Consider the following 25,320-nt stretch of genomic DNA (forward strand, 5'->3'; position numbering starts at 1 on the left):
CCAAGGGGAGACAGTCTTCTTCTCACCTCTCCATGGCACAAAACCCAACATTCTGCAATAGAGGAAGCTGGATTAGCTTTTGTGCAATTGCATAAGGAAGGTGGCCTTCTCCCACTCCTCCTGACTCTGGAAAATTACCAAGGACTATCCTTCAAAGGGGGTTCCCCATAGAATGGAAGGCAATAGACTTCTATATAGAGGTACCCTTCAGTACCTCTAGAGGTATCAATGCAAAGTGCTGATAACCAGTTGGTGTACAAAACACCTAGACATGATCTAAAGCTCCAAGACCTTACATAACAGTCCTATTCACCGGCATGCTCTTTTATGCATCTTATTATAATATCCTTCAAATTTGATATTATAAAGAATAAGATACTGGGGAATCTTAAGACCTTGAAGATAAAGAAATTCACATGCATGTCGAAACTCTCATAAATTTTCTGGTGATCACATACTGTGTTGTCTGATGGTAACGGTAAGTAAATATATTATTTCTGATATCAGCACATGCTAATTGACCTTCAAAGTTAAGTAAGCTAAACTATCACTCTTTTAGGTATATTTGGATAATTTTGATAAATATAGTGAAATGTGAACTCAGTGAGGATAGGAACCTTGGCTTATGAATGTATTATCTACTATGCCTAGAATAATACCTGGCACTTAGTAGGTATTTCATGAACATCTGAGGGATGCATGAGTGGATAGCTGTAAAATAAAACATAATGCCTTTTCAATATCTAAGGACAAAACAGCTGTGTAATTAGATACAAATGAGATTGGCTCAGTTTATTTTTGTCCATTTTAATTTGTGAGCAAGTTGTTTCTTAAGTGACCCAGTGCTACAGTGTGATAGGACAGAACATTATCACTAACGTAACAAATATGATTAAACAATCTATATTATATAAGTATTTTGTTAGTACCTTGGGATACTTTCTATATTGCTTGATATGTTGTCAAGAGTTTAAGCAACACTTATTGCGCCTGTTATGTGCCAGGCTCTATTAAAACTGTAATTTTTGTCTACTGACTTTTTAAACTCCACCACATAAGAACACATCCATCTTGTTCATCAAGCCAGCACCTAGCTCCATGCCTGCCAATATAGTGTGATATATTGCCAATAAATATTTGTTGAATAAATAAATGAATGAAAAACAGTGAATAGGTCAGGTTTTTGCTTTCAAGTAATATCGTCTAGGGGAGAAGGGTTGACAGATTGTGGTGCTGTAAGAGTCGGTAGTATTAGATTCAGGTGCTATGGAATAATTAGCTGTTAAAAATAATTTTATGTTTGAATAGCTGAAGCACACCATCAGAACTATTAGAGGCTTACAAGTTCTAGTGACACAGGAGATAGGCCAAGTTGAATGGTGTCTGAGAAGAAAAAAAAAGAGAATAGAAGTAACAGTAGGTGAAGAATCCGGAAATTAGTCCCTTTGATGATCGTTGGAAAGAATGAATACTACAGAACTCGAGAACTAGGTGATACTGTCAGCCTCAGAAACAAAACTAAGATGATCCTCAGGTAGAATTATGTGGCATGAATGAGCTACATGGTCATTGAGGAAATGTGGGAATGAGAGAAAGAAGGGCATTGAGAAACTCCCCACACCCCCTCCATATCCATAGATACTGAAAAGTGAATAACACAGTTACTCATTGATGTTCCTTGAAAGAGTTAACATATTTTCCCCTGAAGTCACCCTATACTCTATCTCTGTTGCACCTGATTTATTGAAAGCGGTGATTTAGACACTTCTAAGAGTGGGAGTTGATGAAGGCCAATAGTAAACTGACCTGAGAGTTAGATTCAAGTTCCGGCTCCGCCCCTCCCTAGCTGTTCAACCTGAAGAATTTACTTGTTATTTGGGGGCCGCATTTTCTCATCGTATTAATAGAGCCTTAGACCACAAAGGGCTTCTCTCACTCAAAAATGGCTATCATTCTGCAAACTTTATCATTCTTATAATCCATCATAATCTTAAGAACATTTTAATAAACTTGTTCATTTTTTTAAAATTAGACTTTGGAATCAGAAGGCAAGAATGAGGTGATGATAGGGAATTGGGTGAGATACTGCCACTTAATAGGAATAAAGCTGAAATTTGCCTTTCAGACTCAAACACATCTTGGGACATTGAGTAGGAGTATCTGTAGGCAGAATGGGGCTTAAATTTTTGTTCTGTTTTATTAACAAGAAGGAAAGTGTTCTTGACTTTAATAATTTATTTTTATCTATCATAAATTCAACCAAGAATCTTGGATTAACACACCTTTAAATATTATGTCATTGTGCGAAATTTCCCATTGAGAGGAAGAGAGAAACTCCTTTATTGAGAATTCAAAGTGAATATAGAAAAAGCTAGTTCTACGCAACTATAATTCCCTCAGTCATTTGGACTGTCAAGAAACTTGCTTTACTAGTGGGAAGCAGCTGCATAGCGCAGGGAGATCAGCTGGGTGCTTTGTGACCACCTAGAGGGGTGGAATAGGGAGGGTGGGAGGAAGACGCAAGAGGGAGGAGATATGGGGATATATGTATATGTATAGCTGATTCACTTTGTTATACAGCAGCAACTAACACAACAACGTAAAGCAATTATACTCCAATAAAGATGTTAAACAAAAAAAAAAGAACCTTGCTTTAACTTGAATTACCTTAATAAAGGTGTTTTGGTTTTTAAAGGTTTATACACTGTAATTGCCCAGCTCTACACTGTATTCTGCACTGTGGAGACCCAGTTAAGTGTTCTCCCCACTGAGCCATTGCTCCATGACTGACAAGGAAGTCCCTTGCAGGATGACTAGTTACTCAATGTAGATGAATCAGATATGTATTTCTTCCACTTGGGGAATATTGGGATCAGGGTGTTCAGAGATTTGTTGCCATCTGATATACTGCCCTATGTGGGGCATCTTTTTAAATCCATAAGTCACTGCAGTTCTATGAGGCCACTTATGTGACAGGAGGAGGCCTGCTCCCACATTGAGGTTTGGCACAGCTAGTGTTTCTCTTTGCCAAAAAGGGCAAAGGCCTTGAGCAAGAAGCCAGCTTTTTCCTGATTACAAAACTGACCACAATTCCTCGCCAACCTATCAGTGTAAGTCCGGTTTTTGTTTTTTTTTTTTTTTTTCTGGTAATGCATTATTCCTCTCAGGGAGAACTCCACTTTTTTCATTATGGTACAGAATTTATTGTTTCAACATTAACCGATGTTCAAACATCAGCTGATGTATTTGCTATTGATGGATAAACTTAATAATTAAGTTTTTCAAAACGCAGACCCTGATACATAAAATCTAAGCCACAGCTGGACCTGCCTCCAGTCTCTTTTTTTTTTTTTTAATTTTATTTATTTATTTATTTATTTATTTATTTATGGCTGTGCCGGGTCTTCGTTTCTGTGCAAGGGCTTTCTCTAGTTGTGGCAAGTGGGGGCCACTCTTCATCGTGGTGCACGGGCCTCTCACTATCGCGGCCTCTCTTGTGGCGGAGCACAGGCTCCAGACGCGCAGGCTCAGTAGTTGTGGCTCACGGGCCCAGTTGCTCCGCGGCATGTGGGATCTTCCCAGACCAGGGCTCGAACCCGTGTCCCCTGCATTGGCAGGCGGATTCTCAACCACTGCACCACCAGGGAAGCCCCTGCCTCCAGTCTCTTAACTCTAATTTTATGGAATTTGGATAGCTTTCAGCATCATTTTTTACATACTTTACAAAGTAGTAGAATAAATACCTTAGAACATTTTAGTAGCTGATAGCAAATTTTAAAATATGAACACATACTTGAATTCAGATGTTTTCTTCAGATATCAGATAATGTGATTAGAGATTCAACCAGGGATTGGCAGACAGAAAAAAGCTTTGTCCAAGTAAGTTTATTTCATAACCCAGAGATGTAAAGCTTTCCATTTAAGAAGCAATTGAATATTGAAAAATCTCTTCGCTCCAAGAGTTCTGAATACTGTACTGCTGCTCGCTTGCGCCCCTCACAAGACACGGAACATGAGGGTCACTGACGAGACGGTGTGGCAATGTTTTCCTTGTAATGTACCAAGTCTTGCCAAAGCAGTGAACAAGATTATGACACAACATTCTGTCACAGCTGGTCTCCAACAAGAGGGTGCCAGCCAATTCAGGCCTGGTCCTTTGTGAGTTTATTCCCACCTCCCCCAAATATTTGGAAACTGATGTCTTGACTCATTGGTGCGTTCACAAGTTCTACTACCACAAATCTTTTTCTTTTAACGGATTGGACTTTTGCAAGAAATAGACAAATATCAGTGTGAATCACAGCAAACTCCTATTCCATGCTGTGATGGGTGAAACTCTGGGAGATTCTCTTATTGACCCAGAGAGTGATTCCTTCGCTGACACACTGTCTGCAAGCACTTCACAAGGTAAAGTGAATTCCAGATACGGCTGTTGGGATACTTCGGGCATCATGGAAGGGTGAAATTGTTCTTGTGGTTTGTTTTCCAAGTTATGTTTGTTCTAATACAATGATGTGTATAGTTCAGTATTTTGATGCTTCGTTTGCTACTACTGTGTTCACTTATAAGCATATTTAGAACTTCTTAGAAAACCTAAATTAATCCTTATTTAACTCTGTGCATGACTCCTGTGTCCTGAATTTTAAGCATTAAAGGTATATTTATACTTTTAAAAATCCTGTTCATTTTTAAAAATTGGGGTATAGTTGTTTTACAATGTTGTGTTAGTTTCTGCTGTACAGTGAAGTGAACCAGCTATATGTATACATATATCCCCTCTTTTTTGGATTTCCTTCCCATTTAGGTCACCACAGAGCACTGAGTAGAGTTCCCTGTGCTATACAACAGGTTCTCATTAGTTATCTGTTTTATACGTTATTAGTGTATATATGTCAATCCCAATCTCCCAATTCATCCCACCCTCCCCTTTCCCACCTTGGTGTCCATACGTTTGTTCTCTGTGTCTGTGTCTCTATTTCTGCCTTGCAAACAGGTTCATCTGTACGATTTTTCTAGGTTCCACATATATGTGTTAATATGCGATATTTGTTTTTCTCTTTCTGACTTACTTCACTCTGTATGACAGTCTCTAGGTCCATCCACCTATTCATTTTTATTTCCTGGGTTTATATATGTTTCCCCCGAATACCTAAGGTCTTTTTAGAATACCTGAAGAGTCACTTGCCTGCTTTTAGCCTTCTGTGTTACCTGTCTCTCATAGCAGTGTTTATCCCTCTCACAGCATTTATTCATCTTAAAGTACTCTTTGCATATTTTTGCTCTACCCTGAAATCTAGATACTTGCATGTACATTTTCTCTCTCCCAAAGAATTGTAAGGTTCCTGAGTGTAGGACCAAGTTGTATTCTTCTTTATATTTCTTAGGGTGTGAAGCATAGTGCCTAAGGCTTTGTAGAATGGTGTGGGGACCTCGGAGAAGGTCTAAGTGTCGCATTTTACACATAAAGAAATTGAGGCCCCTAATGCCTATCGTATGCTAAGTAAATGATTATTACTTTTGTTCGGATATGAAAGATTCCGATACTTCATTTTCAGCATTTCTTTCTTGGCCATTGCAAAATGTAAGTTCTTATTTCTGTAGCTCCTTCTACTGGAGCGTATTAGCACAGCTGATTCTGTTTTGTACTGTTTTGTATTTATTTCTATATTTCTGGGCATTTTCTTCTCACAGATGCCACATAAAAATAGGTTGTGTTAACTAGTCTGATTCACGTTTTACAATGCAAGTGCTAAAGCATTAAAATTAAGTTGCTTAATTGTTGAAATGGATGGCTTTACATTTTGATTTTCAATTTTTCTGGAAGCCTGAAGTTTGAACATATTGATCACAAATTTTTAAAACATCAAGCTTTTTAAAAATTAAGAGAAAATATTTCATGAAATACCATTTCATTTTATTATGATGACTGGACTCAATGTATGTTTCTATCATCTGAGTCTCTTAAATAGGAGTTTAGTTTCATTATATTATATAAAAGTCTGTTACTCTGTTTTTCTATAAGCCATAGAATTATTGCTATCTTTCTCCGGTTTTTCATTTATGCTGCATCAGGGCAGAATGTCCTAGCTATACTGTAAAATAATTCTTGAGTCAAAATTTGATAGTTTTGTCTGTTTGAAAAGAATATGTCCAGAATGCAGTACAACAAATGCTTTAGGTTAACTGGGGCAAGTACTGTTTATGGTAAGGGATAGTTATGGGTTTCAAGTTAGTTTTCATCCTGTACTAATCTCTTTATTTTTATGCCTTGAATTTTCCCTGGGTATAATTTGTTTGAGTCTCAAATCCCCTTCAAAAGAATAACCCAGTACTTTTCTTCTTAATTAACATAGTACAGAATAGAATTATTAGCAGTTAAGAAATTATATATTGTGCCAATCATTTAACTATTGTGTTATATGGTCTCTGATTACTCCTTATTCGTAAATGTTTTTCTGTTAAAAATATGAGTTCCTTAAGGCCAAAGACCTGTGATTGTAAACTTCTTTCATATTTTGTAGGTGGCCACTAAATACTCCACCGTTGCCAAAACAAACAGACAAACAAACTTGAAAACAAATTGGGATTGTGGTCATCGTTAGCTAATTGAGGCCAGCAGAGGTGAAACACTGCAGAGATTAGGTACTTGGCCTCAATACAGGAATTCATCTGTATCACAGGCAAAGGGGAATAGGGATGTTGCAAGCATCTGAGTGCTGCTACTGAAGACAGAGTGGCTCGTTGAGTGTGACTGATCCAGATGTCCAGCCATATTGGTCCCATTCATGAAACTAAAAACTCCACTGTGTGTAGCCACTGTGCCCAGAGGGGACTTCTATACGTTTTCCTGGGCTTCATTATCACTGTGACTCTCTTTATCTTATTCCCCTTTCTGTTTTCATCATGAGCTTTTCAAGGAACCCCAAGTAACCCCATGCTGGCTCTGAAACCATTTCCACTAGAGAAATTGGCAAGATTGAAGGGAAGCTCCATAAACTTAAGCTGAATATGCCTCCCACTTTTAGTGCCAGACTTAGTCCTGTGTGAATTCTCTAATTTTACATTGTTGCACCAGAGCATTGAAAGATGATGACACGCTTGTCCTTTGGAGCTGATTGAGCAATGGAAGTGTGCCTTAGAGACATGACAAATGCTGCAATAGATGATTCTTTGAAATGAGAGTCTCTCCTGAGAGAGGAGTGAGTGATTGATTGGCCACCATTTCTATTGAGGGAGACTTAAACTGTGGCTGTGTGACTCCAGGCAGCTGTGTACTTGGAAGCGTTTAGATAATTGACCCAAGTCTTTACCTTTCCAGAAGTTTGAGGGGACCCATGTAGTATCAGGGAATGTAACTCCTGAACTTGTCTTGGCCACATCCTTTCTGTGTGAATTTAAGCAAGTCATTTATCCTCTCTGCCCTCCGTTTGCACATATATTAACAGAAAACACAGGGCTATTGTGAGGATTAAATGACACAGTAGTTGCGAAAGCACACCGGACAGCCTGTATAGAGTTTATTGGCCTGGCCTTGTAGTATTAATCACTTGTGGATAGAACAGAAGACATATAATATCCTAAATGTGAAGCATTTTAAGGAACATGGTGGGGAAATCAGCAGGATTCCTTAGGAATCAAAGCAAGTGTCAGTTTTGAGTGAGACGAGGCCTCTGCATGAGCTCCCGTGAATGTTTTGATGAGGAAATGATCAGACTTAGAGAAAGCATCATGTCTGATGTTTTTAAAGGGGGGGAATTACTTCCCACTTTTATTAACATTTATCTATGAAAAGATTGAATATCCAAAAGTTAAGTCATTCTTTGTGCCTAAATGAGAGCGATGATTATGTTTTCTTCTGAGACAGTGAAAATTGCCTTAGATGATCGTGTTCTCCGTATGATGAATTGCTACCCAACAGCAGTTATCCATATAAACTGTTAATTTCAGTGTAAAACATGGGTCGTTAAGTGAAGAACAATTTTTATACCTCTGATGGAGGTTGTCATAGATTATTACCTTTGTAGCATTCTCACTTATACCTTGAATAAGATGAGCTGGAGGAAATTCTGAGATCATCATAGCTCTTAGTAAGGTATGTATTCTTTGTGTCAGAGGAAATCTGACCAAAGCAGATTTCTTAGTTATATTCAATCATCAGAACAGACACAAAGTGTCTGTTATTTTAGCTTCCTTTGGATACCCTTAATTAGGCATTAGAAAGTTGTCCAGAAAATGCCTTGTGTCCACCTACTACTGTTGAGTATTTGTGAAAATATGTGGTAGAAAATGAATCAGACTTGTCTGAGTGGGAGTTAGTTTCTATAAACCTCTACGAGATTAACGTTTTTGGTAGACAATTTTGCACCTGTAAGTGATTTAGAGACACAGACATTGCACATGTATTTGATAGCAACTGCTATTCAACTTTTATAACCTGGGAATTAAGATCACGTGGCTGCTTGAGAACACAGTTTTTTAGACCCACGTAATTTTTTTTTGAGTAAGGGATTGCCAACACAAGATTGAGGTTCCCACAAGTAGCGAATGGTTTGCATTAGAAAGTAGATTTAAAACAGCCAACTGTCAATTACCTACATGTGAATTATCCCTCATTACCTCATGCCAGGATTTCTGTATGGCCTTCTAGCTGAGCTAAATGAGAAACTCTCAGCCAGCCAATCCGATCTGCCAGATAAGTGGTCCTGAAAGCCTGTCTTTATTACCCGTTTTCTAATACGTGTTGAGCGCCTGCAATATATACAAGGCACCAGTGTGAACACTGGCATTCAGAGCGCTTTGTATTCTGGTTCCACCTCATGTACCTTATTTCCCTCCACACCCCAGAGACTGGCCTGCTTTGCTCTTATTAGACTCACATCATTGTCCCAAGAACAAGCCACACTCACTCTTGCCTCCAAAACTAACATGTCCTGGAACGCCTCTCCTAATTCTTCCACCTGTTCCAATTCTCTCTGTCCTTCAAGGTCAGGTTCAAGTAATGTCTGCTCTCTGAATACGTTACCGTTAATCGCTCTCCCTCTCCCCTGCAGGAAAATGTGTCTTCTCCCCACTCCACTGCCAGCGTCTGATACAAGCTACCCACTGTCTCTTGCCTGGAGGGCTCTCCCAGTCTCTTGACAGGTTTTCCTGCCTCTGCCCCCAACAGCTTAGTCTCAACCCAGCATCCAGAGGGATCACGTTAAAATGGAAGTCAGGTCTGTCCCTCTGCTCACAACCCTGCAGTGACTCCCCTTCTCCTGACACGTAAGCCCTGCACCCCACGCCATCAGCGTCCCCCCCTCCCCTCTCTCCAGACACACTGGCCTCCTTGCCGTTGCTCCCATGTTTCACACTTGCTCCTGCCTTAGTGCTTCCACTCGAGCTCTTGCGTCTTCTGGGAACCCTCTTCCTCTGACATCTTGGCTGACTCTCAGCTCCTTCTAATCACTGCTGCTCAGCTCTCACCTTCGAGTGAGCACTGCCTTGACCCCTTATTGAATTATCTGTCCTCCCCACTGCCCTTCCCCTCCCCCCTGCTCTACGTTTGCTTATTTCTAAGCAGTCCTCAACTTCTAGCCTGCCATATAATTTATTTGTTCATCGTTTTTATTGTTTATTTTATTTATTTATTTTTTAATTTATTTACTTACTTAATTTTGGCTGTGTTGGGTCTTCGTTGCTGTGCATGAACTTTCTCTAGTTGCGGCGAGCGGGGGCTACTCTTTCGTTGCGGTGCGCAGACTTACTGTGGTGGCTTCTCTTGTTGCGGAGCACAGGCTGTAGGCGCACGGGCTTCCGTAGTTGTGGCACGTGGGCTCAGTAGTTGTGGTTCACGGGCTCTAGAGCGCAGGCTCAGTAGTTGTGGTGCACGGGCTTAGTTGCTGTGCGGCATGTGGGATCCTCCCGGACCAGGGCTCAAACCCGTGTCCCCTGCACTGGCAGGCGGATTCTTAACCACTGTACCACCAGGGAAGCCCGTATTTATTGTTTATTGTCCGTTTTATCTCACTAGCACATTAACGCCATGAGGACAGAGATCTTTGTCTAGTTTGCTCACCCACTGGTGCATCCCAACTGCCTAGAACATGCTCAGTGACTAGAAGGGCTCAATAATACTTATTAAATGAAAGAATAAAATCCTCTAGCATCTTTGGCCTGTATCACAGTATTTAGACCTTAATTGGAGACTGCCTGATATTGTTTTCTGTTTTATATATTACCTAAGCCAAATTATATAGTCACTGAGGATAAGATCCAAGTTTTATTCTCGCCTATATTCCACCAGTATCTAACACATAATAGGTAACTAATAAGTTCTTGCTGACTTATTGAGACCATGCTGATCCCTTGCTGTACTTCTCCTGAGTTCAGGCACTGGAATCTGTTTAGTGTATAAAAACAAAAGTTTAGTGTACACTGAATAATATTCTAAAACTGATGTTAATATAAGCAACAATATTATAGTATATGCTAAAAACCAGGTACAAATATATTTTGAATTACCTGTTATTTAGAGTTATTTGCACCATGGCCCTCCATTGGTTTGAATATCATTAGTTGAATATTAATTTGAATGTTATAAGTTTGTGAATTATCCAAATGCCTGGCTTCTTTTGCAAGTCTGCCTACCTTTTGATACTTCAATATTCATTTGAACTTCAAGAGGCTTATTTGCTAGCAGAAAAGTACCTTACTTGGTTAAGTAACTAATATCCAATATATAAAGCACTTAGAGCAGTGTCTGGTATGTAATCAGTGTCCAGCAAATGTTAATTTTGTCTTCTCACCTCTAAAATGGAAGTTACACTTTGGGATGATGCAGATTTTCATTATCCATACTATCAAAAATTTTCTATTTCCATAGTTAATTAGGTCAGAGTTACTTCTTACACTCTTCCAATCTTTTCCTTAGAATTTTTTTCAGAATATTTAGATATTATCTGAAAGATACTTATTATTAATCATAGTTCTAGAAGAAAGAAACCAAGGTTCAATTTCTTGTTTTGCAAAGAGCCAGTGACAAAACTTAGTAACAGAACAGAAGTTCTGATACCCTTCACATGTTTCAGACATGTGAACACGATGGCTCCCCTTACTTCTTTTGGAGTAAGTAAAATATTCATTATTCTTATTTTTTTGCTTTGCGTTAGCAATTAAATATTTTTAATGTAAGATAATTGGATATTATTTTACTATTGTCTTACACTTTACCTAAAACCCTGCCTTTAGTTTAGTTTTAAAAATTAAAGACCTATTGGGAATTGCCTGGCGTCCCAGTGGTTAGGACTCTGCATTCTCACGGCTGAGGGCCCAGGTTCAATCCCTGATCGGGGAACTAAGATCCCACGTGCCGCACTGCCAAAAAAAAAATTAAAAACCTATTATGTAGACTGGGCAAGTTTGCTTAGTTGATTAAAGTATGATGCTAAAAAGATCCAAAGGTGTGAGTTTGACCTAATCATGGCCAGGTTCACAGAGAAATTTTTCCCATTTACGAAGAAATCTCTTTGCCATTGATACAATACACCTCTAGCCAATTACAAGGTACAAACAACTGACCAGGAGAAACCAATCCAATTTGCAAGTGTCTGTCCTACATGAAATCTAATCCTCTTTGGTGTTATATTCATTTTGTTATTATTGCTTAAATAAACTCAGGTCATAGAAGGGCCATGCTGGATGATGGAGACAAGTATATTTTCCTTGGAATACCTTTATCAGTAATAATCCAAATCCCAATCACTCCACTGGGCCCTCATAATTCAAAACCCATCTCTACCGAGGCGATATCCCCGATTATTTCAGAATGTGTGAGTCTCTGTCTCCTCAATGTTTTTAGAGCACTTATTTTCCCTGTACTTTCTTCTGTTATCAAACATCTTTCATCTTGGTAACTTTTCAATCTCAAGAACTACACTATAATGTATTTCTTGTGGGGCCTGAAAAATACCTTGCACATAGTTTTAGGTCATTGGTTATCTTGATTTGAGGTGGTTTTGGTTTTGTATTACTGACTGAGCATGTACTGAGGTTAAGATATTGAGAAAGAAAAATGCCCAAGAAAAGTAAAACAAGGAGAAGTTTTGGGAAGAGAAACACCATAGTAAAATATAATGATGACTGTTGTAAGGAACAAGGTTTATAAAGTAGATTGTTGATACAGAGAAGAGTTAAATAATTAGCATAAAATTGGTAGCTTGGATTTAACCTGTTGATTTATTTCACTTAAATGGAATGTCTCATAAGACAACTCAACTGTTCCAAGCACATTAACTTCCCAAACACGGGACTCCTAATGTAGGCATTAGTTTTTGGAAAAAGATTTCCTGCATTGTTTAAAAAAAAAATACGGGGTTCTTGTAAAACAGAAAAGGCCAAACATATCTAAAGCAAAAACATAACTTCTAATACTCATTCCTTAGGATGAAGTTTGCACCCTGTGAATTTTTACCTGCCTTGTTTACACTGATTCGAGAACCTTGGTTAAATATGTATCTAGCCTTTATTGTACAAGGAAGCCAGTTTAAAAAATAGGTAGTTTATTAAGACTCATTTCAATACAGTTTTACAACTTCTGACTAGGAAAATTGTCATATGAGTGCCCTGGAAATTCTACACCAATCCTTTGTAATACAAATGGAAGAGTTTTTGCCGGCTAGGTAATTGGTCTTAACGTTTGCTTCTGTCAACCCCGACTCCCCGGACCCATATGAAACATCTCTCTTATTTAACCTTTTTATTAGAGAAAATGTGTAAATCATTTCACAAATGAACATACTTGTGTAATTTGCACCCAGATAAAGAACAGAACAATACCAGCATTCCAGAAGCCCTCTGACTATTCTAATTTCTAACCCATAGATTAGTTTTGCCTGTTTTTGAATTTTATGTAAGTAGAATCATACATGGTTTACTCTTTTGTATCTGGATTCTTTTGCTTAGTACTTGTTTGTTAGATTAATCACATTACTGAGTGTAATTGCCCTTCATTCTCATTACTGTATGGTATTTCACTGTGCGAATATATCACAATATATCTTCCTACCCTACTGATGATGGACGTTCAGGTGGTTTGCAGTATTGCAAACAGTACAACTGTGAGCACTCGCGTATTGGTCTTTCAGTGAACAGGTATACACTTTTTGTTAGATATATACTTGGGCTGTAGGACGTGTTCAGCCTTGAGTCACTACCAAACGGTTCTGAATGCGGCTGTACCAGTGTATACCTCCACCAGCAGTGTCTGAGTGTTTCATTCACTCCACATCTTTCCCGGTTCTTGGCATTTTCTATCTTTTTCATTTTATCACTCTGGTGGGTAAGTGGTGGTATCATCTTGTAATTTTTATTTCTAATTTTTATTTCCCTTTCTCTGATAACTGTAAAGTTAAGCACCTTTTAAAATATTTGTTGTCCATTTGGCTATCCTCTTTTGCAAAGTACCTGATCAAGTCTTTTGCCTATTTTTATATCAGGTACTTTAGATATGAGTTTTAAAGCGAACTTTGTCAAATATGTGTATTGCAGATACCTTCTCCCACTCTGTTGCTTTTTTATTCACTTAATGAACAGTTTTTAATCCTAATATAGTCCAGTGTATCACATTTTTCTTTTATGGTCAGTGCTTTTTATATCCTGTTGAATAAATCTTTGCCTACTCCAAGGTTGATAAGGCATTGTCCTAGTTTTTATTTTTAATGCTGTTTTGTTTAATATTTCACACTGAGATCTGCAGTTCACATGAAATTGATTTTTGTGTATGGTATAAGGTAGGGGTTGAACCTTTTTTTCCTCTATATGGATATCCAGTTTACCTACTCTGCTTACTGAAAATATTATCCTTGCCCTGCTACAGTGACGTTTTTTCATAAACTAGGTGACCGTTTACATGTGGCATTGATTGTGGGCTTGCATTGGTTGCATTGGTCTATTTTTCTATCTTTGCACCAACCAACATCTGGTCTTAATGACTGTAGCTTTATCATTGGTTCTGGTATCTGGTAGTATAAGTCCTCCAGCATTTTTCTTCTCTTCAAGATTGCCCCGGCTAGTCTTGGCCCTTTAAATAGCCACATAAATTTTAGGCTCAACATGTCAGTTTCCAGACAAAAATGCTAGGATTTTGATTGGAATTGTTCTGAATCTATAGATAAATGTGGAGAATTGACAGCTTTGTAATACTGAGCCTTCCAGCCCATGAACATGATATATCCCTTCATTTATTTAGGTATTTTTCAATATACTTTTGAGTTTTCAGCATAGAGATTGTACTCATATTTTGCTAGATTTTTTCCCTAGGTATTTGATGGTTTTGATGCTATTGTAAACATCATTTTAAAATGACATTTTCTGTTTGTTGCTGGCTTATAGAAATATAGTTGATTTTTTAATATCAACCTTATATCCAGGAACTTTGCTAAATTCTCCTTTTAACTGTAATGGTTTTATTTTTTTTTTATACAATCATGTCATCTGTGAGTAATGTTAGTTTTATTTCTACTTTTCTAATTCTGTGTCTTTTTGTTGTTGTTGTTGTTGTTGGATTGGATAGGATCTCTAGTGTTAACGATAACTAGTATCCTCATCTTATTCCTGATCTCAGAAGGAAAGCTTAGATATTTCACCGTCAAGTATGATGGCTACTTTAGGTTTTTTGTCTCTTTTAAATAGCTGTTCTTTATCAGATTAATGAAGTTTCTCACCCTTCCTAGTGAAGAGGTTTTTTGAACTCATGGATGAGTGTTGTGTTGTATCAAATGTGTTCATGTAGAATATTTTTGATAATGCTATAATGGCTCAGGAGGAGGACTTAGAATGAAAAATGCTTACTAAGAATATTTTAATATCACATGGCAATATGTTTTAAGATAATATATAGTATAGCTAGTGAAAATCTGCACTTCATCCCATAACCACAAGTGATCTGGCTACATCTGTTTTGACACTTTTGTTCTCAGAGTTTGTGTAGCTTAAGACCATTGTCTTCTCATTAAGAGTGCTTGGCACAGTAAATTGAAAACAAAAGAGTAAACAGAAGCGTAGTGTATCACTCACTTTGCCAGACTAAACAACTCTGAGTAAGGCCAGCTTTCCCCTCTAGCATAATTTCAGGCTATTAGAGATGCTTCAGTAGTAAAGTTTTCTTTAAAAACACCTACCCACTCTATCTCTTCCTGGTTGCAGGAGGTCCCTTACAGTGGTTGACGGGTGGACAAAGCAAGGAGAAACAGTCCTTTGGCAGATCTTTGGTGGCTCCCTCCTTTCTAAGTAGCTACAAACTTGTGGAGGATTCCTTGCATTTTTTTTCCTTTCCATTCGGTCTCCTCTCTCCCATTTTCCTTCCCCTGTCACTGCAAAACCAAAACCAAATTGCGCGGAAGGAGCTGGCCAGGGGGAAACATTCCAGTTCCTTTTTTCTGACCTAAGTACCAGTCTTCGCTGGCTGCTGGCGTGTGCTAGGCAAGACTAGAGTTTCAGCTAAACCAGAGTAACTAACTGTTCAACAGATTTAGCCTTAGTCCTGACTAGTTTTTAGTAAGTCTCCTTTTAGAAACATGTGAAGGTGGTTTTAGCAGAAGAACCAACCTTGAACTAGTTTGACCATGATGAGAAAGAGGACTTGAATCTCCAGCTAAGGTAGCGGAAGAAACGCTCATTCTGGATGAGGGCATGATCCTATCATCCTTCCTGTCCCCTGATACCTCAGGACTGGATTACGCAAGCTATCTAAACAAGACGTGGCCCATGCAAGAGAAAATGAATTTTTAGAAAGCATAAACTAACATGGTCTTCTCTAAAGCTGATCATATGCCCTTTGTTGGTCTGAATTTGGAAATTTGCTATGAGACCTTCTGGCTTTTTATAAAGAAATGTGCATATAAGGATACGTATTAGAATGCTTTCAACCTCTGCCAAGGCTATCGATGGGAGTATCACCAGGACAGAAGCACTGAATTTGGTTTGTAATATAGTTTAAGTAGACAACACAATGAAAACATATTTTCTTATATTAAAGAAACAAATGACACACTAAGGAATCCACTAAAATTCCACAGTAAGGAATTTTAATCCTTTTCTTAATTCCTGGTGTCCAAAATAAGAGGTTCTCTGTTCAGAGAAACCATAACAGAATTCAAACCTCGGTTCCAATACCTATTAGTTGTATTGGGCAAATCACTTACCTCTTTCTGTCTAATGTTTTTAGTCTATTGGGTAGTAATTATAATTATTTACAACCCATAGGACTATTTATATATGTAAGTTATATTACTATATGTACATTTCTAAATTATACCTACATTAACAAATTATAAATTACATATGTAATGGGTCTAAGGTACAGTGCCTGTCATACGATACGTGCCTAGAAATAATTAGCTACTTATTAAACTATACTTCTGCTAATGGGGTCCAGAGTCTTCTTCTTCCTTTGCTAATTAAAACTCATGATACCAGTGAAGGAAAAGAAATGAATTGATAGAATTTATTTTTTAAATGCTTGAGTCACAAGGACAGTCATCTGTTGGTCAAGTATCAAAAATATTTTCTGATACTCCTTTATTTTACTTGAAACTACATTAAAATTCTCTCTACTTTTCCAGGTTATTGCATGATAAGTCCTTTAAGAGGACTGGGAAACAGGCAAGGAATATATTTACTCCCTCTGTTAGGTGAAATCATGGGAAAATACTGCAGTTTAAAGATATTTAACTTAATTTTTACTTTTATCAAAGTAATATTTGTACACAGTTTTAGAAGTCAGATCGTAGTACAAAGCTTTGAATGAAGAACCGCAATCTTCAACCTACACCTAGTTCCCACTTCTCAGAGGCAATGATTTTTAACTTTTTAAAACATGTCTCCTGGTTTTTACTGCTGTATGTTTAACATGCTTATACTGCTATTTTTAAAACTGTCTTCATTACCCACTGACTTACTGCTGCAGAAGATAAGAATTTAGCCCTTTGCCATCACACTCCCTTTCCCAAAACGTACACTTCTCCTCTCCCGCACCCCACCCTCACAGTTGGTTATTCGTAATTTTAGGTGAAATTAGTAGTCTGTTTACATCGCAGTAATTTTGGAAGTGTGCTTACAGTTGAGCCGGACAGTATACTGCAGTTTTACTTTTTTTTTGGCTGCGTCGGGTGTTCATTGCAGCACGCAGGCTCCTCTCTAGTTGTGGCGTGTGGGCTCCAGGGTGCGTGGGCTCTGTAGCTTGTGGCTCACAGGCTCTCGTGTTGGGGCGCGGGCTTAGTTTGGGGGATCAAACTCGCGTCCCCTGCATTGGAAGGCAGATTCTTTACCACTGGACCAGCAGGAAAGGCCCTACAGTTTTACTTCTGACCCTGAATAGCTGTTTGTTTTTCTGGAGTTAATCATTCTTTTTTTTTTTTTTTTAATTAGTAATTACGCACTTTTGTTGTTGTTCCTTTTCTCCATACCTGTCACTAGTTCATTCTCAAACTCTCCCTCAAAGTGGGCATTTGCACGTCTCAGGCATTGCGGTTTCTCAGGGAATCTCATGAGGCCACCGCCATCCTCCGATCCGTTTTCTCAAGGAACAGGTTCTGCTCAGGATCTGTCGTCCTGGGTCTTCCTTCCACCTCTCTCCTGTGCCTCAATCCTTTGCTTGCTGGATCCCATGTTTCCTTTTTGTTCTGGTGTAGAACTCTGGGAAAAAACACATGGGAGGTGACTTTTTCTTGAGGTCTTATATTTCTGAAAATGTCTTTATTCTCCTCTTACACTTGAGTGATGGTTTGGCTGAATATAAAATTCTAAGTTGGAAATAATTTTTTTCTTTGAATTTTGAAAATACTGCTCTGTTGATTTTCCAGCTTCCGGTGCTGCCTCTTGGGCAGTTCAGTGTCATTCTGATTCCTGACCCTTTTATAGGGGACTTTTTTTTTTTTTTTTTTTTCCTGTCTGGAGGCTTTTAGGATAGTCTCTGTAAAAGGAGCATTAGTCTTTGCAGTGATTCCTTTCTCTGTGGTTTAAGTTAGAAATCCTTTCTCTCGTTGTTTTAACCAACATAAATCCTTGCCCTTAGTCACTCTAAAGTTAAAGAAAACCTAAGGGACAACTTAATAAAACTTTTCAAGTACATGTGGTAAAGGACAAGTATGCAGAGGATGATACCTGTATGTTTAGAAAATGAAAGAAAAACTTACAAACTCCAACAACATAGGTTAGACCATCATTTCACAAACTATTCCATCAGATGGTAAACTCCTCAAACGTTGTATGCCGTACCCTCCCCTCTCTTTTGTATATTCTCATGGATTATTAGCATATAATTCTAAGAAGTCCTGCAATAGACCCACTTAAACTGGCTTCACCTAGCATTTCCTAAGTTTATTTGCCCACCAGAATTTTTTTCTTTTTAATTATTTTAAAAGGAACATCATTAACATATGTATAACACAGTTGGGGAAATGCCAGATAAGACATAGACTTTCCTGGCTACAGGAGAGCAATTTAGCATTGGAATGAGTAACCCAGAGAGGCTGTGGACTCTCCTTTTGCAGAGGCCTTTAAAACAGGACATCTGTTTTAGGCGTAATCCTGTTTGAACAATGGGACTTTGCTGCTGTTTCTTCCTTTTCCTGTCCCCTAGTGGTAGCGTTGGGGAGCTTTTAGCCTACCTTTTACATGATTCTAGTACTCTGGTTACCCTGGTGACAAAAGTTACCGCGACTACCAATAATTACATTTATGGAGAACTTACTGTCTGGCCCTATGCTGGATGCTTTACATGTATTATTTAACTGAATCTTCACAGCAATTCTGTGAGGTCGGCAGTATGCTTATTTACAGATGGGGATAATTAGGGATAAAGAGATCACAAAATTGACAAGAAAGAGGTCAGGATTCAAACCCAGGGCTTCTAACTCGCTACTAGCTCTCCATCTTCAGTTGTTAATGTTCAGAACAGCAACCTGCAACGAACAAACAAACAAATACATACATCTGTATTTATTATGTAAAGACTTGGGCAGATACGATGCTCACTTTATGAGACTGTTCCCTAAACCTTTTGATGAATTCGGAATTTATTACTTTTGTTAGAAACAAATTCTACTACCAATTTCTTTATTCTAATTTGTCAACCAGTAAATGGCTCCTTGCATGAGACATTTTTTCCTTCATAAATTTGATGTCATTCCTGTGTGTTAGTTAAGACCAAAACGTCTGGATCTGTGAAAATTGGTATAGGTTAAAAAGTCCCCTTTTCAACGTATTTACACATGGTAACAACTTCGTAATGCAGTGTGGAGGATGCGAGGGGTAGGAGACAGAGAACCTGGACTCTCGTGGACTTGGCCTCTGGCCCTGAGCTCCTGAGCACATCGCTTTGCCTGGTTTTCTTCAACTGCCAGATGAGGAGCTTAGATTATCTCCAAAACGCCCTTTCTGCTCTTGACATTTCAGAGTGATTTTTGTCTCTGGATATCGGCTCTTGTAACGGGAGAGGAATTAGGAAATTCACAGGTCAGTTTACACTGCAAAGTGATTTGAATAGATCAATAAGGAGGGGCTGGATGAATAATATTTATGAGTACCATGACCTTGAACTGAAACAAATGAGAAGAGATTGAAAAAAATCGGTGATTAAGTATCTTTCTAAGGTCACTTCCAACAAGGTTACTAAGTTTTAGACATGTAGGAAAGGCTCTTTCCTGCACCCACTCTTGTTCAGCTTAACATGTTTCTCCAGTGAAGCTTCCATTTGAGAATTACTCACCCTTCATAGTGCATCCCCAGCCCCCTGTACCTGGCACATCATAGGTGTTCAGCGAAGGTTCGTCGAAATTAATTGTTATTTAATATAGAACTAGAAGATCAGGAAGAGATTTGCTTTTCTAATCAGTATTAAGTTTAGAAAGTCACGTGTGCGGGCTGTGGAGCTTTAGGCCATCTGGGTTCATAACCCAGCTGTACTCCTTAGTAGCTGGGTGGTCTTAGGCAAGTTATTTCCATAACTGTGCCTCAGTTTCCTCTTCTTTAAGGGGATTTATAAGTGTACCTACCTCATAGGGCCATTGTGAGCATTCAGTGAGACAGTCCAAGCATTGTATTTGGTATAATACTTAGCAGAGATTTAGGGTTCTATTAATATTAGCCAATGTCATTATTAAGGAGGCACAGCATTTCTCCAGACATTCTAGTAGAAGTTTTTCTTTTCTTTTCATAAGGGACAACGTAGAACCCCAAAGGTAAACTGTGTAGTTTTAGTGCTTGATTTTTATCGTTTAACATCTTTTCTGACCCACTTCCATACTCCCGAATAATGATGCCTCTCAGGTGAGAGAAGTTGCTGTGTTTTTGCTGATACGTCTTTTTGTTTGAACTACATTATACTTCGGCGTGTTGTGAAGTCTGCTCATTGAGTATCGTAGAGTTTAAAGCCAAGGTGAAGGTCTGAGATAAATGGCACACGTCTATGTCCTTCCCCGCAGTGTCTGCCTCAAGACTCCCGCCTGCTTGAAACACACCAAAGGCTGTGAAATTAATGATGTGCCTGACGCAATGCACTCCTGTCACCCAGCTGGAAAGTTAAGACACTGTTACTTATCCCTGAGAAGGACTGTTGTCCATGCAAGCATTTTGTTCATTTGTTCTTTCATGAGTAATTGCGTGGAGTAACGGAAAACACCTACTCAACTTACAGCTTGGCAGAAACAGTAGCTTATGTTTTCTGGAGACAAAATTAGAAGCAGGCTCCCTGGACCCCATCTTTAAGTCAAAATAAAATGTCTAGGGAACCACTGTGCCTCCCAGTAACCATGGCCCCCGTGGAGTAATATTGTTTAGGTCAAGATGTCCCAGAGTAAGAGGACAGGGAGAAGGGAAAGAGGGGAAGGAAAGTGTGTACTGGGATAATTTGTTTTCATAGAGATGAAGAGGCAAACTGTTTTTCTTTCTTACTTTGTCCTTTCTATGTAGAAGAAAAGTTTACAGTACCCTAATCTTCCTCCTGCAATTATCAGAAGAGAAAAACTTGAGTATACGTTGTTGAGAGGAGGAGTTACAGCTTAAGCTGTATTTTATTTATGATATTGAAGATTACATCTTTTCTGGGGAGCTTAAGTCTTAGCAAAACTAAACCACTGAGAAAGTATCTTTATTTTTTCCATTTTCACAGAAAAATGAATACTTGTTCTGTCCTTCCCTATAAAATATGATCATTCAGTTGGCAAGCATTTAGTAAACAACAACTATGCATAAGGTCTAAAAGGAAAACAGAATAATAAGACACTGTCCTTTGCTCCAGAACTGGAAACCTAACAGCGGAGATATTTATCCAAATAATTATAGCAGAGTGAAAGAGAGGTACTCAGTGCTGTGGGAACACGGAGAATGGAGAGTGTTTTTAAGTTGGAGAATTCGTGGAAGGTTTCATGGAGAAAGTGGCATTTGGACCAGTGTGGGATTCCCCACTACCATGGGAAAGACAGACGGGAATTGTGACGGGTGGTGATGAGGGACAGGAGGAGGAGAGCAGCTTCAGGAAGCAGCGTGAACGGAGATGAGCGACTAGACAGTGCAGAGTGTCTGCCCTGGGCACACAGTGTGATGCGCCCAAGCACAGGACTGATGAGAATGGGGGTGAGGTCTGGGATCCCGAGTGGAAAATGACACTGAAAAAGCAAGTCAGACTGTCAGGGAGGGCCTTGAATGCCACGCAAAGACTTTTTAATTTATGATGTAGGTCAGTGCTTCCCCTGCTTTTCCACCCAAAATTGCCCTTAGTAGAAGAGGACAACAAAATCAGCGTTCTCGGGGGAGGAGAGGAGGGATGAATAGGCAGAGCACGGCCGGTGTTTAGAGCAGTGAAACCATCCTGTGTGACACTGTGATGGTGGATACTTGACATTATGCATTTGTCAACACCATAGAATGAGCAGCACAAAGAATGGATTCTACTGTAAACTGTGGGTTTTAGTTAATCGTAATGTATCACTATTGGTTCATCAGTTTTGTCAACAAGCATACCACACTAATGCAAGTGTTAATAATAGGGGAAATGCACGTTAATAATAGGGGAAGCTGTGTGTTTCAGGGTTTGTGGGGGAGGGAGAAAGGGAAAAGGGTATATGAGAACTTTGTAGTTTCTGCTCAATTTTTAAGTAAACCTAAAGCTGCTTTTTAAAATAGTCTATTCTTTTTTAAAAATAGCGTTCTTTTACCCATGAAATGGACTACAAGTATCAAGTTTTTTAGGAGTTTCATAGTATATCTTTAAAATCACGTGAATTTTTTGCTCTGTTTATTTACACATAAATAACTATTTTATCTTTAAAATTTTCCCTGAAACTTTTCAATAAAATAAATGACCCCTAGGGATATGATTCCTGTGTTGAGAAGCCTGACATTGGTTGGCAGGCGGTCACTGAAGTCATATGTTAAAAGTGAAACAAAAATAAACCAGTAAAATGATGAGCAAACAATTTTTCTTGCAACCCAGACGTTTTCTGCATCCTTATTTTCATTTCCCAGTGTTCATACAGAAGCATATACACTAACTTTAACTCAGCCAACCTTTACTTTGTCTACAGAAGAACTTTGCAATAGGCATGATGAGACATAGTTGATGAACCCACTTTTGTGGATATTGCAGTTGAGACAAGAGAGGTGTATTTTGATAGGACAGTAATATATACTAAGAAAAATGGATAGAGAAATAGAAAATAAGCATGCTGAGGAGATGGGCAAAGTAAATGGAGTGACGTGGGTTAGGTAGGTTTAGATGAAATTTGGAACAAAAGATACAGTTCAATGGCTGCCTCTGTCATTAGGAGCACACACTTTTTTCTGGATGTCATTGAGACCCCGTATGACCTTTAAGCTATCACCAGAGTAGTGTTTGTACTGTAAGACAGATAACTTCAAGTTGTTTGGGTACTTATTCATGTAGATATTCAGACATGTGAACCCAAACCGTGCCTGATGCGTCCTCTTGGAACCACTGAAGCACATTCACAGCACTAGTCTCCTTATTTGTGTTTTCAAGGCGCTTTGTTTTTCTTATGAAGACCACAGCTGGAATCTTTAACCTCTTGCAAGAGTCAGCCTTTGAGAGCTACATTCTTTAGCTCTCTGCTTGCTGGGAAAAAACAAGAGGCCCATTCCCAGATAGCCTTAGGAAAGTCATCCTGCTCTGATGAGAACAGGGCTGTTTGTAAGACATTGATATGAGGATGCCGTACACGTGACACTATTAGAGGGTCCTCAACTGTGATGTCCAGGTAAGGGGTGACTTCCCTCCATTAGTTCAACAGCCTGGACGGCACTAAGATGGTGGCTATGTTCTCTTCTCTCCTCATGATCACCTAGGTGACATCACTTGACCCAAGACTCTTTCTGTTCCCTTTCTGTGGATCTTTACAAGATGGCACTGTCCTCCAGGACTAACGTCATAGCTGTTCTTTTCTCCATTTCAGAAATTACCATGGTTGACACAGAGATGCCGTTTTGGCCCACCAACTTTGGGATCAGCTCCGTGGATCTTTCTGTGATGGACGACCACTCCCACTCCTTTGACATCAAGCCCTTCACCACCGTTGATTTCTCCAGCATTTCCGCTCCACACTATGAAGACATTCCGTTCCCAAGAGCTGACCCAATGGTTGCGGATTATAAGTATGACCTGAAACTCCAAGAGTACCAAAGTATGAGGTTTATTTCACTTTTCAGACTACTGAGACTAGAACTGGACTAATCTCTCATTCACACTGGGATAAATGCTCCAGAGACTAAAGCCTATAGTGAAACCGTTTACCATTCATTTATTCACCCATTTATCCATGAAATAGTGGGCATTTGTAATTGACCAAAAGGGAAGGTAGTGTGCGAACACCCCAGATCATCTTTCTCTGCACACCACCCCCCCCTTCCTTCCTGCCTCCCTTCTTTCTTTCTTTTCTTCTTTCCTTCTCAGGGACATTTTCCAGCATGATTACCTTGCCAGGTGCATCTCAGGCTAAGAGTCCATCCCCCCCAAACTTTGAATTCTTTTTTCCACTTGTAAGTAGATAAGGAACATTTTGTTACTTTTTATAACTTATCTCTAAATCACTATTGCATCTTTCCTAATTCTGCAGTTTGAACAGCTTACAGTGAAACCTATTTTTCAGCACAAATTTAAATGTTGACATTGTAGACTGTTGATAAATCTCCATGCCATTAACGCAATTCACATCAAGCCATCAGACTCAAGAAAAACTAAAACTGCACTTTTCAAGATTAAATTTCTATGATGCTCTTTCCTTGATTTTTATCTCTTTGCTGATATGCTGTTTTTCCAGAGCCACCACCATGTAACTGCAGCCATTACTTGACAATAAGTAAGAACTTCCTGTAGTTCTAGTTTTTTTTTTTTTAAGATAAATGATATACTTGGTTATATTTATATGTGTGGCTTTCGGTTGGAGCCTAATATGAAAATTTAACAGGCCTGATCCTGACCAGCGGAAAGATACTGCTTGCTTTCCATAGGGCCTCTCTCTATCAGAGATCATTTTACAAACCATCTTTTCTGACTCAACATTGATGGGAACCTGGTCTCTTACTTTTCATGTACCTTCAAGCTGGGCTTACCATTACCTTTCCATGGCAATGTTCCTTCTGTTTCCTTTGCAAGAGTGGTTTTAAAACACTTCTAAAATGCAACATTTAAATTAAAATGTATAATTTAATATTGTCACGAATGCCAAATACAGCACATTATGTAGCAAAATAACCTTAATGATCTCAAATACCATATGTTGCCTGTTAGAGCGTTAGTATTACGAGGTATTGCAGGGTCATAGAACCACAAAGTTAAAAGTTAACCACAAAGTTAACCCCATTTTTTTTCACAGGTGGGGCTCAGAGGTGTTGCGACTTGCCTGTGATTACAAAGCCTACATTTTCCTGTGTATTTTTCATGTTCCATAGTGCATCTAACTTAAATAATAAAATAATGGCAGTAAGGTGTACTACAGTGACTTGCCCTGTTGCTTCTTGAGCATTGTTTTTCATGTGATAATTCCCTGCTCATGTTTTTCTATGCACAGGTGCAATCAAAGTGGAGCCTGCATCCCCACCTTACTATTCTGAAAAGACTCAGCTGTACAATAAGCCTCACGAAGAGCCTTCCAACTCCCTCATGGCAATTGAATGCCGTGTCTGTGGGGATAAAGCTTCAGGGTTCCACTATGGAGTTCATGCTTGTGAAGGATGCAAGGTAAAAGAAAATTTTTTCTTTTTTGAAATAATTTGCTGAAAATGTACCTATTATTTCATTTCCTGTTGCAAACAGATGGCAAAGAACTG

At 38.8% G+C, this 25,320-nt stretch overlaps 1 protein-coding gene across 5 annotated transcripts in view; it reads left to right on the forward strand.

The window, feature by feature from the left end:
* Positions 1 to 25,320, forward strand: part of PPARG (peroxisome proliferator activated receptor gamma) — a 133,926-nt gene that overhangs the window by 55,845 nt on the left and 52,761 nt on the right. For 3 of the 5 annotated variants that reach the window (XM_082415756.1, XM_082415757.1, XM_082415759.1), the window contains 2 exons: positions 23,448 to 23,675; positions 25,062 to 25,231. In XM_082415756.1, coding sequence (XP_082271882.1) covers positions 23,456 to 23,675; positions 25,062 to 25,231 — 390 coding nt within the window. In that variant the 5' untranslated portion in view covers positions 23,448 to 23,455. Of the gene's footprint in view, positions 1 to 4,310; positions 4,408 to 4,496; positions 5,582 to 23,447; positions 23,676 to 25,061; positions 25,232 to 25,320 lie in introns of those variants that run through there. The other 2 variants (XM_082415760.1, XM_082415758.1) reach the window with 2 other exon arrangements.

The sequence above is a fragment of the Balaenoptera physalus genome, assembly GCF_965194825.1.
Source record: "Balaenoptera physalus genome assembly, chromosome: 11".
Classification (NCBI taxonomy): domain Eukaryota; kingdom Metazoa; phylum Chordata; class Mammalia; order Artiodactyla; family Balaenopteridae; genus Balaenoptera; species Balaenoptera physalus.